This window comes from Aulonocara sp. 'chitande type north' Nkhata Bay, linkage group LG17, assembly GCF_057382095.1.
Source record: "Aulonocara sp. 'chitande type north' Nkhata Bay isolate Kocher_YH1m ecotype deep benthic linkage group LG17, A_spYH_male_GT1.1, whole genome shotgun sequence".
NCBI lineage: Eukaryota > Metazoa > Chordata > Actinopteri > Cichliformes > Cichlidae > Aulonocara > Aulonocara sp. 'chitande type north' Nkhata Bay.
Window position 1 is genome coordinate 2,469,731 of NC_141360.1, and position 15,151 is coordinate 2,484,881.

At 40.5% G+C, this 15,151-nt stretch overlaps 1 protein-coding gene across 8 annotated transcripts in view; it reads left to right on the forward strand.

The window, feature by feature from the left end:
* The first annotated feature begins 8,716 nt into the window (after positions 1-8,716).
* LOC147309435 (DENN domain-containing protein 5B-like) overlaps positions 8,717-15,151 on the forward strand; it is an 82,383-nt gene continuing 75,948 nt past the window's right edge. For 6 of the 8 annotated variants that reach the window (XM_086269010.1, XM_086269012.1, XM_086269011.1 and 3 more), the window contains exon 1: positions 8,720-9,070. In XM_086269010.1, coding sequence (XP_086125136.1) covers positions 8,962-9,070 — 109 coding nt within the window. In that variant the 5' untranslated portion in view covers positions 8,720-8,961. Of the gene's footprint in view, positions 9,071-15,151 lie in introns of all 8 variants that reach the window. The other 2 variants (XM_086269017.1, XM_086269014.1) reach the window with 2 other exon arrangements.

Sequence of the window (15,151 nt, forward strand, 5' to 3'; positions counted from 1 at the left end):
TCTCAGGAATCACTGGAATGTGTTAACTCAAGAAGGAAGTAACAGGATATCCAAAGTCATCCCATAGGGGCAGCTACTAAAATATTGGAAAGCGTCAAATGCCTGTCAACTTTTCTGAAAAACACCTAGGACTCTTAAAATTATACCATGGGTTCATCTACTAACTGCAACCACCATTATTTTCTTTTCAACCGTCCTCTTACCAAATATCGTGTAGTGTTAAATGCAGGTAAACTAAATTAATAATTCATTACAAAGGTTGGACTTCAAGGATTTTCTTGTAGTCAGGGAGATAACCAAGAACCCGATGTTTTGACAAAGCTGCAGTATTGTCCTGTGAAGACAGGAGAACCTCCCAGAAGTACAACCATTTCTGCAGCACTCCACCAATGTGGCTTGTATGGCAGAGTGGTCAGTTGAAAGCCACATTTCAGTAAAAGACACCTTTTACCCTTTATACTGCCAGACCATGAATTGCAGCCTTTCCCCAAGCTGTCTGTGAATGGTACTCTTGGCCATTGATAGCAACAAATACTTCTGGCACAACTTCACCTACTTCCAAGGTGCATGAAGAAGATAAAGATAAATAAAAAAATAAAATATCCTCACATGAGAGCTATCTTTTATGTAAGAATTTAGAAACCAAGAAACCTCCAAAACTTAAATCCAATCTTGTGTTTTGCACATCCTTCACACCAAAAACCAGAAACATTAAAGAAATTATTTTAAAACATTGGATCATTTTGAAGGATATGCCAAACTTATTAGGGACCTTTAAAGAACCACCAATGATAACTCATAAGAGAGGTAAAAATATTAGAGATGGGCTAAAATGCCTTGATGCATTCACAATCATCCAGGTAAGTAAATCTCCAAAAGTTGATTTTGTTCATCTGGACGTAGCGTTTTCAGTGGGAGAAACATTTCGTAACTCATCCAAGTGGAGTCTCAGCTGACTGCAGGTTTCCCCAATCTTATAAACAGTACATTATGCAAATGTGCAAAACATTTGTAAATGTGCATGGAGTTATAAAAAACATTTATAACTGTACATTTGTAAATGTACAGTAAATGTGTCCGGCTGGGATAACCACAGTTACTCAGGGCCTTCTTGATGTTCTTCTGCCTCCCTGGCTGCTGTGTCCGTGGGGATGGTGTTCGCTCTGTGTTGTAGCGTCCTGATGACGCCCAGTTTGTGCTCCAGTGGATGATGAGAGTCAAACCTTAAATACTGACCCATATGCGTAGGTTTCCGGTACACGTCAGCTTTTAGATGTCCCCCATTACTGATGGAAATCTCACAGTCTAAGAAGGCTAACCTGCCACTGTTCATATCCTCCCTGGTGAATTTGATGTGTCGGTCCACCACGGTTTCATCTGCCTCCATAATGACATCTCTCACCTTCTCAACAAAATCCAAAGTGTTCTGGATGTGGTGTTCAGAGCTGCCTACCAGCGGGTTGAGGATTGAAGGCAGAAACGTAGATGTTATAGGTGACCGAGTTGATTATACAGACAGTTGGCCTTAAAGGTGCACCCTGTTTATGTATCTTCGGTAAACCATACAGACTTGGTGGGTATAGCCTGTGGGATGAGGTCCGGTCGATAGCCTGACTTTGCCAAAGCTGGGACACGTAGTTTAATGCCTTTATTTTCAGGGCCGTGTCCACTTAATACTACACTATATGATTATATGGCACTTTAGTTAATATAAAGCATAGAATTGAGGCACTTCAAATAATTCCACCCCAACATGCCCTATGAAAGATTGAATTAATGAACACAGAAGTTTAATTAACTAGTCCTGTTGCAAGACATTTTAATAAAAAACATTATAAATCAGCTTAATTTTATAGGCATTGAAGCCATTAAACCCAGTCAAAGAAGTGGTAATATTAATTTTATCAGAAAGAATTGAAGCATTCTGGATATTTCGTGTTTTCGAGTTTACATCCTATGAGTGAGGATTTATTACTGAGTTTCTGTGAACTGTACCTTTTGTGTTTTTATGTTTTTTAACTAGATGTTTTGCTTTGTCTCCCTCTTTTAATGTTTGTGTATTTATATTAACTTTTAATTTTTATCTTTTTTTATTTTTATATTAATTTATTTGCATTTTTCTGTGTAATTTTGAGCATTATTACTATAATACATGTGAGGAAATTTTATTGATGTATTTATTTATTTATTTTCCCCTCCCCCTTTTAATCTTTAATGGTTTAGTCTAGAATCTATTTGGGCTGTGACCTAACCAATTAACCAGTTAGCCAATACCACCTCATTAAATATCAATTGGTCAGCTGGTTTATTTGTGAAGGTGTGATTGGTCCATTTGAATTTTTTTTCTGTTTCCAGACTTTTATTTAAACACAAATTGTTTCACATTTGACAATGACCCTGATGAAGGCCACAAGCTGAAACACGTTGGTCACTTAATAAAGTTGTTTCTTATTACTTTTAAGTGTTGCTGGAGTCTCCGTGTCGTTTAACTCTTGGATATTGATCAATGATCTTTGATCAGTGGTTGATGATCAATGGTCATGACAAATGTATATTACTGATCAAGAAACTGACCTCACAGCCCATTGTTCACCAGTGGCGCTAGTTTCAGTCATTGTGCAAACATCGTCCTTGTAAGGTTGGGGAAACCTGAAGTCAGCTGAGACGGAAGAAGTCACTTCGTTGAGTGACAAAAAGTTTCTCCTACTGAAAATGCAACGTCCAGATGAACAAAAGCAACTTTTTGGGATGGATGAATGAATCACCTGGATGATTGAGCATGCATCAAGATGAGCAATCGTTAAGGATGGTAAATGGTAAATGGCCTGTATTTATATAGCGCTTTACTAGTCCATGTACAGTGTTGTACATCCTGAGAAAGACAGAAAGCACTGGTGAACTCAATGCAAAAAATATGCAATGCTTTTGTTCAACCCTCTGAATTAAAGCTGAAAGGCTGCACTTGAACTGCATTCAAGTGGTTTGATTCGAAGATCATTGTGGTAATGTATAGAACCAAAATTAGAAAAAAATTGTCTCTATCCAAATATTTATGGACCTATCTGTACATCTCACTAGTTTTCTTTCTTTCCAGTCTTTGAAATCAGATCAGTTTAACTTGATTTTTTACTCTAAAAACTAAGGTTTAATTAAACCATTGTTAGGATGAAATATTTTCATATATGGTTAAGATCTCCTTTTATACTTTCATATTTTTATAATGCATTTCACTACTTGTTGCCTGTTTCAAGTTCAGGGCCTAATATATATAACCAACAGCATGCCCCTATTAGGGTGAGTTCAAGATTGATTGATTGATTGTGTGATCATACTTTATTCATCCCAAGGGAAATTGGGTTAAGGCTGCCAGCCATGCCAGCGCCATCTTACCCTCCGACCATACATACATTACACAAACATCACATGGGGAAGACAGGGATGTATAACAATGGAAAATGCACCACATGAGGAAAGACGAGGAGAAAAAAGAACTCCCCCCAGACTGAGCTCCAACAGGGAGATCAGTTTGAGAACAGAAAAAAAAAATACCTCAGCGCATACAAAAAGCACATGACTGTCAACACACCATTGAAACACAAGACGTGCAACAGGGGCGGGTAAAGGGTAAGAGAGAGCCGGTGTAGACAGCGCATCCGGTCCTGCAGCATGTCTGTGCTGGTCCAGTTGACCGCCATCTTCCCCGGGAGGGGACAAGCATCGAAGGCGTTTGGAAAGGGAGGGGGATGAGTGTGTATCAGTGTATGTGTGTGTCCAGAGTTCAGCTGAGACAGTGTCCTTCGCCCTGCCAGGCTTAGTAAACAGTCTTCCAGCCAACCCAGGTGGCCTTGCATGGGGGAGGAACAGTCTAAACACAGTCGTTATCAGGGTGTTGTTGTTCGGCTCCAGCCTTGAGACCACAGCTGGTGCTGAAGCAGTATCCACATGAAGTGATGGTGGTTTTTACTTTAATGCGAACAACTCATGTGAATTTCAAAGCTGTTCTGACAGTCCGACACTGGTCTCTCAATCTCCCGTTGGAGAGCTGCGAGCTTCTCCATGATCTTATCAAACTTACGCTCTGTGATGTTGTCATTCTTGTGCTCAAAGAGCCGATTCTGAGAACTCACGACCGCAGTGAGCTTCTCCAAGATGTGATCAATTTTCGCTCAGAGGTCTTATTCTGAGTGTTCACGGCAGCCGTAAGCTTCTCCAAGATCTTATCCGTGCTGCGCTCAATGAGCCCATTTTGAGAACTCACCACTCGTCCCATCGATTCAATCCCAGCGGGCAGCCTTGTGGGGTTTTTTGCTTTCTTTAATCTTCGATAAGCCAGCTCCGGTCAGCAAGAACCCTGTTATCATGGTTCCAAATAGGTAGATATCTTCAGCACTCAGGCTCACCCGAGCCCAGACTTCTCGTTGAGAAAAGGGTGTTAATTGCATTTAGGGACCAGTTGATCAAATCCATAATTCCTCTTTAGGTTTTAGAGAACAGACTGAGAGAGAGTGTTCCAGGGAAAAGTAATACAAAACACACAAGACTAGACAAGGACATAAGAGGCAAAGCAGGGAAGATAAGTGTTGTGATATTTTGATACCATGGTAGCATTTACAGGATATTGCTTTGTAGTGAAAACTGTTACTCAATAAGGCCCATTTACTAGTTGTTTTTCTCTTTCTCTGTGACCCAAGAATTAATGTGTAAGAATCACAGGCTGGTACCTCAAGGTCGAAAACACCACAGAGATCACTTCCTTACTCCCATCCTCCCTTCTTTATCTCCTAGAAAAGAGCTTGTTAAAGGCCAGGTGGTTTGTTTCAGAATTCACTAATGAAAGAACTCTGTATTCTATGTCTAGGAGTGTATTTTGCTGGAATGATCATAAATTGTAGCTGAACTGATAAACTACACAAAGGATACTTCTTTGCTCAGAAGGCAGGAAGACGTTTCCTTATTTAGTCTGTACCGGTTTGAACTGAGAATCTGCTGACACACGAACCTTTTTTTTCCTCTGTATAAACTGTTGTATACTGAATAAACCTTTGAGTTGATTTTGGAAGGGCAACCTGAAGCAGTTTCTGTGTCATTTTGTTCTACTCCCGGCGCTGTAACTAACCTGCTGAACGGCATACCTGAGCTTACTTTGAATAATTAATTTTATACAGAACTCTGCTTATCGGTGCTCACGCCTTGGAGGAAACCCGATCCATGGAGAAACCCGGGACGGAGATTTCTTTCAATAAGGAAGGAGAGGAGAAGAGAAAAGTGTGACCGCCTTTGCCAAGAGCCAAAATTAAAGTGCTGCATGCTTATACAACAGTTTCAGACAGGAGAACCTTCCTTGGCATTGGGTGTGATTTGGCGCTATATAAATAAAATTGAATTGAATTGAAAGGATAAGCGGAAGCGAATGGATGGATGGATGAATTGAATTGAATTCAACATCACAGCAATCAGCTGCATGTGACACTCACACTGTTCTGTCATGAAACAACATTTCTCAGGAAGTGGACCCCAGATGCAGGACTCAAAACCCTAACCTTTATCAAGGTTGATTGCAGAGTGCAGCAAAGTTCAAGATCCACGAGAACATGGGGCAGAAAACAGAAACTCACAAGGACAGGACACAATTCTGTTAGCTGGAATCAAGAGTTGTTCCTACCAGCTACTTTGTAATAGAATAGAATAATCCTTTAATTGTCCCACAAGGGGAAAATTGGTTGTGACAGCAGCAAAGAAAAAAGCACATATACAAACGAAACAGGACACAGAACAGAAACACACACAATTTTTACAGAAAAAATATTTAAGTCATGTACAATAATTACAAAAACAGAGTACTGTACATATTAAGATTAAATAGGAGAGGGATCAGCATTTATGTTGTTAAATGTTTTTGCTTGTAAGACTTGAACATTTAACTGTAGGATAGTAGATATTATTGGACAAAGGATGCTAGAACCAGAGCTTCAAAGAAGGAGGATAAGAAGAAGATCACAGAAAAGGATAATGGAGTACATACAGAGGGTCGGTGTGACCGAAGACAGGGTGAGATGGAGGCAGATGATCAACGGGAAGAAGAAGAGTTTAAAGATTTGTCTTTACTTTGAAAAGGCACCATTTCAAACCATCTCCAGCTATCAGCTGTTGAAACTGCTGTTCTTCTTGTGCGTCCATGCATTTGACCACCAGAGGGAGACAACGCAATATATAGTGCACTCGCCGAATTATTAAATTGAGACGATGTATAAATCTGAGGACCTGCAATTACAGAAATTTGTGTTTATCAGAGTCAGCACGTGAATGTTAAATCATGTAGATTTTACTGTTCTGGGTGGAGGGTCAATGACCATTGCAAGTTTTGTGTTTTTTAGCACACATGCAACAAAAACTCTATTTTTCTATTAAAATCTATTAAAATCATCGTTCTTCTGTGTTGTTTTTCAGAACAATACACTCCCTACACGCTGCAGTTTACTGTTGTCTGTGGCTAAATTACCTGTTTTTACATGGAAGAAAATTTTGTCTCTTTTCTAATTTGTCATTTTCAAAGGTTGGTTTTTATGTGCCTTTAAAAGTTAGTTGGACACAACTTCTTATTATTTGAAAATGGAAGCGACATAATATGCGTATGGGTGATGAGATCTTTTAAAACTATTAAATTGTGCTGAAAAGTCATGAAAAGGACCTTAAATCCCTACAAAAATGCAAATAGTCAGTCATATTTTTAAGTAGGGTATTTATTTAATTATTTATAAACGAGTAGCCGTGTGTTTAGGGTTGCCAACCGTCCCTTAAAAGACGGAATCGTCCCGTATTTAGAAACAAAAGTACACGTCCCGTATTGAGCTAATAAGGGACGCACTTTGTCCCGTAATACAGTGAGAATCAAAAGTAGTCTATAAATGTTAATGGAATTAACACTTTGTTTGAAAACATCATTCCCAGCCCCTCTCCTGCTTTGTGACCAATGAGCTGACAGCACACTTATGACAATTCGAGTATGACAAGTCAGATTACCGCTCATCTCATTGGTCGAGGAAAGGTCGCTTACGGAGAAAATACCGGAAGACAACCGATGACCACAACAAGAAGCATGGCCAACAGGGAAACAAACGCCGACACTGCGGTGCAAGTCTCGGACGGCACACTGTGCGTCCATAAAATGAAGGTTATAACAGAAAATCTGTCGCTCCCTCTCTCTGTCTTTCACTCACACAGACACACCACCACCATCAACTTTGCTAAATTGCTAATGAAAAACATTGATCAGGCAGCTGTGATTGAGCAGCAGTGTAAATCCAACTATTTTCACGGTTGTTGTGGTCGTGATAATTTTGTGAGGCCACATGGAAAAGGCTCGGATGAGCTTTCCAAAGTTCTACAAGTTGTGCCTCCATCGCTTGTGTCCAGATCACACGCTGCACTGCCGTGCTGCTCCGTCTTTTTCACCGACGTTTACGTGTTTGCGCGTGAGCAGCTGTGGTGACACCCTCACGAGCGATTGATGATCGGGAGCTGGTCGTGAGGTGTTAATCGCTTCTCGTTACCCCACGTATACTACACGATGCACGATGAAGGCCAAAATCGGTCTGATCACCAAATCGGTCGCACGACTCAAAAATCGGCTCAAAATGGGCCAAAAATCGCACAGTGTGAGCCCAGCATCAGAGCAGCAATGTTTGTTCGCTCAGAGAAAGAAAAAAAAAAGGCTGCAAAAGTACAGGGAGGAATGGGAAAAGGAAAACACCTGGCTGGAAAAGTGCACTATAAAGCGCACTGCACTGTGTGCTGGCGCACTTTTTCCATAGGCATGCTTCTAATGGTGGGCACATGAAGAACATGAGGGGCGTGAAAGCTCGGGGAACCCTTTACCAATTTTTTGTCCGCCAGGCCACGGCAGAAGCAGATATGGTATGTAAACACTGGTTTGTTTTTTTTAAACCCTCTGGTTAAGGTTAATATGGGCATGTGCAGTGAATATCAGCGCTATGTGGCCAGAAGTGTGATAATATAATTTATTTTGTGTAATAAACAAATGCAAGGATAGATGATTACAACAAATAGATGACTAATACATAAAAGTAATACATAGATGAATAATGATGATGAGTTATGATGCGTAATCATGGGAACAAGTGGGTTTACAAACAGGAGCAGCTGATTAGCATTAGAAAAGCTGAAATAATACCTCAACTGAAGCCGATTGTACTAAATGCACTAAATGTGCACTGTTACAAGAATGTTTTTCTTTCTATTGTTTTCTATTAATTTATATAATTTTAAGTTAAGCAGGACAGAGTTCTTTTAAAGAAAGATTTACTTATATTCTCAAAAGTTAAGCATGACAGGCTTCTGTTTAAGAAAGAGACCTGTTTTACTGTGTTAATGTTGTCATTGTGAGCTAAAAATAAATGGCTAAATGATCATTTGTTTCCCATATGGTCATATCACAAAGAATATGCATCTGCTTAAATCAAGTTCAAGTCAAATGGTTAAAAAATAATTTCACACACAAAAAAAGAGCTACCACACTGGGAAGGGTGAAGACAACTGGGTTGCCCGGCCCTGGCCACGAGGTGTCCCTTATTTATTTTTCAGGGAGTTGGCAACCCTACGTGTGTTGCAGTCTGTCAGCTTGACGAATATGAGGACCATAGGTCGTATTTGAATATCCCGCCTCGTCACCGACTCCTCCGAGCTTTGCCGAGGCGGGGATTCACACAGCTCTCTTCTCCCGTAGAGTTAGTAGTGTGTTGGGAAGCTGCACAGAAGCTCCGGTCACTGAAAGGTAACTTTTTTAAAGCAGCTCTTATACTGCGAATGTTTCATTTTCTCATACGACGCGCAGCAGTGGAGCGTTATCAAAGACTGGAGCGTTTTATTTAGCCCCCCGCCTTTTCCTCTTGGATGTATCGCTTGAAGAACTAGGAACGGACCGCGCAGCTCACCGAAGCCGGGATGAGCGGGACCTCCGCGGGGTCGGCCGCGGCGCCCTGCCGCTTCGCGCACTACTTTGTTATTTGTGGAATAGACACAGAAACGGGACTTGAACCGGACGAGTTAGCAGGTATGTGGCTTCTTTTCTGTTGTTGAGTTATGAACGTGTTTTAAAGTCAAATGGAACCGCAGCGGTCCCCTCTCGCTTAACACGGTGTTGTTAACTGTAACGATCCATCCACCGCTATGGAGCTCTGGCTTTTTATTGTAAACCATTTAATACATTTATGTGACATATAGTGAGATTTCAGAACACCCTAAAACACAAGTGACACACACACACCTTTACAAATAAGTGGAATGAAACAGTTACTTCAAAGAGTTACTACAGGGCAAATAAGCAGTGTCTATACATTAGAATAAAGATATGCATCATTCCTGTCTGATCACAGTATATGAGCTGCGGAAACCAGTGTCATTTAAGGTAATAAGCTTTTGAGAAATCAGCAGTAACCTATCTTTTCCGAATCCTATAATCTGATCTGGGCTTCCTGTGCTGTGCTACGTCTCAGAGCTGCTCTGCAGCTTCAGTGTCAGTGTTTCCCAAATGAATCGATTTTGACTTTGATGCTTGTTGTGGCTTAAAATTATACATTTTAAGTAACTTTTACAGCAAAATAAAGACATGTTTGGATATATTACGCGTTCTTCGCCGGTTTGTTTGTATGAGTTTTAATAGTAAAATAAAAAAGCATAGTTACGTTCAGTACTACCACAGGTGTGGACTAAGATGGGGATTTTGTCTCCACAGCAGAATGTATTTTTTGACATGTAATTCCGGCAGGATCCCTGTTGTGTATTCACAGAAATCTTTTTCATCCTGGTGACTGAAGGAGAGCCGATGTCTGCTCTTCAGTGGCACCAACCTCAGTTTCAGCACGTTTGCTTTGTCACCAGATGCATTCACTCACGGGCTCAGTTTGTATTTTCTCCCTCTGCAACAGCCAGAGTGGAGGTTTTTTTTAAATGCACTGTGGAAAGCTTTGCTTTGTGGATCAACAAGAGAGTTGCTTGCTGTATTGCATCACAGTTGAATTGTAACTTTTGCCTCTGGGGCAAAGTTGCGAATCGTAAAGTCAATGTGTTCATGTTGCACACAAGTGACTTGGCTTAAAGCCTGGATGATTAAGTGAAACGAGTGAAGTTAATCTAGAACAAACGAAACTGAACATATACACAGATATATATTAACATTTTATTGAAAGGGGGAAATAACTTCCCAGCACTGGGTTTCATAAACCAATTGCTTATCCTTGCTTTCCATAAAGACACTGCTTGACTGTGGCCATCTGCTCAGCAGTGATGCTCCTCTGCTGCACTGCTGAGATACAAACTGTAAAGGCATCATTTGTTTAAAAAAAACCCTTATAAGTAAGTATTTTAAAAATATACTTAAAACTACTGTGGTGGGAAGCTACAGTTTTATACCAAAGATGCATTATATGCTTCCTATGCTTTAAACTTCATTTTCTTATAAATGAACTAAATGTTTATGAATACAACGATAGTAAAAAGTGTGAAATAGCTGCTCTGACTGTCTGTAATCAGATCTGCTGCCACGGTCTCTGGTGATCTCCAGTTGTACACAAAGATAATGTTGCAACGATTGATTGTTTGGTTGTTTTTCAAGCTTAGGCAGCATCTCAGCACCCCACTTATTCTTTTGCCCCTAAGTTAGAGGCAGAAACAAACAGAGTGACCCACATTAGGCTGTTTTTGCTTTTTTTAGGCTGCGACTCCCCTCCTCCCAGCTTTTTGTGCGCTACTGTGGCCTTATTTCCGTCTGCTTATTGTTTTACTAAGAGGACCCAACTTCCTGCAGACCTGCCTCAACCTCCTTTTAGAGTTGGCCGTACCTTCTGTCTATTATCATACAAGTGTTTCCCACATGGACTTTGGTGAAAAATAAAGTCCATGTGTGGGTAATTGTATCAGTTTGTATTTTTAATTATATTTTCATTAATTTATACGTCAGAGAAAATAACATCATGCACAATTTATGTCCTCTTGGACAATGCTCACTCTTATTTTTAAAAGTTTCGTTGTTGGTAACCAGCCAATCCTAAGCGTAGTATATCCTAGCTCATTGGCCACTGTGTTGTTGTGGCAATCCTTGATATCATCCACCTGCATCCTTCAAAAGGGGTCTTTTGAGTATGTGAATGTAGTCAAACTTATCTTCTGCTCTTGAGCTGAAATCTTCAGAATCGATCAGCTGGTGAGGAACTTTTTCTTAACTGGTTAATTGTCTCCTGTAAGAGGTCACTGTCTCAGCCCGGGCCCACAGCCCATACCACACCACTCAGCCTCAGGGGTATAAATACATCCTGGCTGTCATACAGGCCCTAAAATAGTTTGTGCATTCTAACACCAGATGCATTCTGGGTCAGCAGCATTGTGGAGTTAAAGTGACCAGCCTGAAAAGCTAACTTTGGGGTGAGAGCTGTCACGTGTAGATTTAGATATGAGGTCATGGCTTGCACATCTCTCTTCTGTCTCTCGATGTAAGAAAGGTATGCGCTCTTGGTGGAGGGGAAGCAGCTGGTGGTTTCAGACCCCTGTAGCCTAAATCTTCCAGGTTACGAAAGACACTTTCATAACCTTTCATTACCATTCCTGTTTGCAGGAATGTATCTAAAATGTTTTCATTACCAGTTCAACTGTTTATGTTAAGCTTGCTCAACTATAAAAAGAATAAACATATATGATGTGATTTCAACTTTCATCTTATGGCAACATTTATGGCAGGTTGTAGTGACAGCGCTGATATGCCTGAGAATCTCATTTTGTAGCAAAAATAACTTTTATCTTATTGGATACAACAGAAACTGACGAAGTTAACCGTGAGAACAGGATTTGCGGTTGAAATAAGGTGATAAATTTGAAATATATGTTATTGCAATACTCAGCATTGCAAAATGTTAAAAATCTCAATAATAATCTCTCATTGTGATAGTGTCATATTGTGAGATGCTGTGTGATCGATCCCTGGGGAGATTTACTTCTCCGATGGGCCATTCTATACCCATTTATGACTCTTAATATTGTGTTTGCACAGTAACCTCCCTTGCTACCAGCTTGGAAGCTGCCCAGTGCAGGTTTAAATATCATTGAAGCACAGGGGCTTACAGGACAGCCGTGACGTGGGAGTGTCTTTGGGCTGCTGCTGCAGGCCACAATGGGATTTAAACTGCTAAAACTCCCCACTGGCCTGGACCATCTGTCTGCACCAGAGCAGCCTGAGAGCAGTCAGGACAACGACTGCATCATAATGGCCAACATGACAAGTATGCTAATGACAGGGACTAACAACAGTAACGGACGCGTCTGTTGACTCACGTTAACAATAGCGTGCATGGGTAATGGACAGATTATATGGCACAGACACTTACAATGGCTAATGACTGCTAACATCTCTGCAGTTCTTGTATTGTAATAATAATGTTGATCTCATTTTAGAATTTTTAACTCCTTTTTCTTTCCGAGTTTTTGGACGGTGACTCCACTTTTGCCACGCTTGCTACAGATCTGAGTCTTTCTGAATGTGGGTTTCTTTCTTCCACGCATCATTACTTCCTTCTCCTCTCTTCTAGCCTCAGTCTCTTTTACTTTGCTGTCCCCCATTTGTTGCCTCGTGTTCTGTCAGCATGGCCGGCCTGTCGTTAAGCTTTTTAGAGTAATCTGTTTGGACACTTCCTCCAGGCTACACTGAGCACATCTCTGTAATATAACACAGCCAGGCCTAAGCAGTGCCTCCTCTACTCCCCTACACACACTCAGGCTATTGACTCCACTCTGCTTTCTTCAATCTTTGACCAACAGCATCCTCTTATTATAGAACTTGTCACTAAAGGTGGACTTTTTAATGACTGTGGAGGTTTTTGCCTCACTTGACATGGAGACAAAAGCTTTCTCCTGGCTGAGTTCTGATGCTCCCAAAAGAACAACAAGCACTTGTATGAATGTGTGTGTAAATGGGTGAATGAGACATGTTGTATAAAGTGCTTTAAATGCTTGAGTAGAAAAGTACGATATCACAACCAGTTCATACCATTCTGATGGTTCCTCCTTCATTTATTGTCACATGCTTTGACCAAACTCGCTCAAGCTGGCGGAAGCTCTGCCTTTGGTTAAAAAGATCTATCCAGAAAAACCAAAAACCATTGAAGGTGTTGTTTGGTGAACCTGTGGAACATCGAGCTTTCAGGTAGACTTTTGAAGTGTTTCTCCTCAATCAGATTAGATCCCACTCAGTGATTTAACCATATTTAAATTTTTGGGCCAACATATCATGTCAGATCTCGTATAGATTTCCTGGAATAATAATCTGTTTAATTTTGCTTCACTTAACCAAGTAGCATGAAGACAAACAAATGAAATGATAAAATGAATTCTATGGCGTTGTGAACTATGAAATAATTGTCACCTCTCGACTCTACGCGTGCCACATAGTTGTGTCGGATGTTCAGTGTTGAAGAAGATCCCAGATCTTGCTCACAGATGTTGGATTTAACTTTTAAAAAATGCTGCTGTCTTTTTCTTAGTCCTTTACATTTTAGATTGTTAGTTTTACAGGGATTTTATAATTCTGTGTTAAACTTTGCTATAGTCACATCATAACCACAGACCATTCTGAAATCCTACAATTAGAGCTGGGCGATATGAGATTTTTTCATATCACGATATGTTTTTTTCATTTCAGGCGATAACGATATCTATCACGATATCAGCCAAATAACTATATTTGTAAGATTTAAATGTGCCGTTGCTCACAAGTAAAATGTGAAATAATCAGCAGCTTGTTTTGATTTAAATATTTATTTCCCATAATAAGTTCAACAGGGTAGATGTACTTAAGGAACATGAGACTTTTTCAGATAAATAAAGGCAAATATTGCAAACTACACAAAAGGCAGCCGCTAAAGCGTTTAAGTTTCAAAATAGAACAAACGAAACAGACTAAACTGTCAATTCCACTTAGAAACAAAATATTAATTCTAAAAATAAATCTTAGTTTGTTTTACAGAAGAACAGACAAAACTGACTAACTTTTGTCAATATCAAATAAACTGAGAACTAAAAGGAAATTCTCAATCTCTCCTTGTTGTATAGCTGAGCTTTTCAAACAGTTTTAACAGTTACTTTAGTCTGACAAAAGCCGAATGACGAATTAGCGCTTCCAGTCAGAGACTGAGGCTACGTCCACACGTACACGGGTATTTTTGAAAACGGAGATTTTCCGTTTTCGTTTTAAAAAATAATCCCGTCCACACATAAAGGCAGAAATGAAGGAAAACGCTGCTATGAACATGCCAAAGCACCAGGTGGCGCTAGATTCCTAACCGTGCAGAAATGTTGGCCAATCAGAAGTCTAGAAGCCTCGGTGGGAAAAAGTAAACAAAGCTGGGGCATAGAAGCAGAACCGAGTCGTATGTGTGGAGGGACAGTAACTGTGTGTATATGTAAGCATTTAAACACTGCAGAGAGTAGAATTAACAGTAACAGTATTGTAGAAATTCATTTCACTGAAACAATAACGCGGCGCACAGTGTGACGCATGCACCAGTTTATTGTATTTCCAGACTTGCTTTCGGCACAATTTACAGTGCACGCTACTCTGTTTTTTGTCAGACTTGAAATAGCCGAAATACCTTCACACTACGGAACTTCTATGGCTCTTCCGTTCGACAATCTCTCCGGCATTGGAACCATCATCTGTTTTCTCTTCGGTCACGCTCGGTTGATTTTTCTAGTCGGCACACTCATTTCCTCCATTACGCGCTGGCTCCATTACCCGCTGGCTGCTTCCCAAACAAACACACGTGCGGCTTGGCACTTGTGCTGTACGTAACAAGTCACGCGACGTGATGCTGCGGCTGTGATTGGTTCGGCTCTGCGCTACTTAATTTGGATTGGCTGACCTTTTTTTTTTTTTTTTGAGGACAAGAGCGGCGAGGTCTATCGCGATAGCTTAATTTCTCTATCGAGTAAAAGTTATATCGCGATAGATATCGTTATCGTTCTATCGCCCAGCTCTACCTACAATGTGAGGTGCATTTCCCTGGAAATGTAACTGCATGTTGCACTGGACTGCACAGATATAAATGCTGGCAGTGGCATGGGCCATGTGTGTATGCTGTACATAGATTCA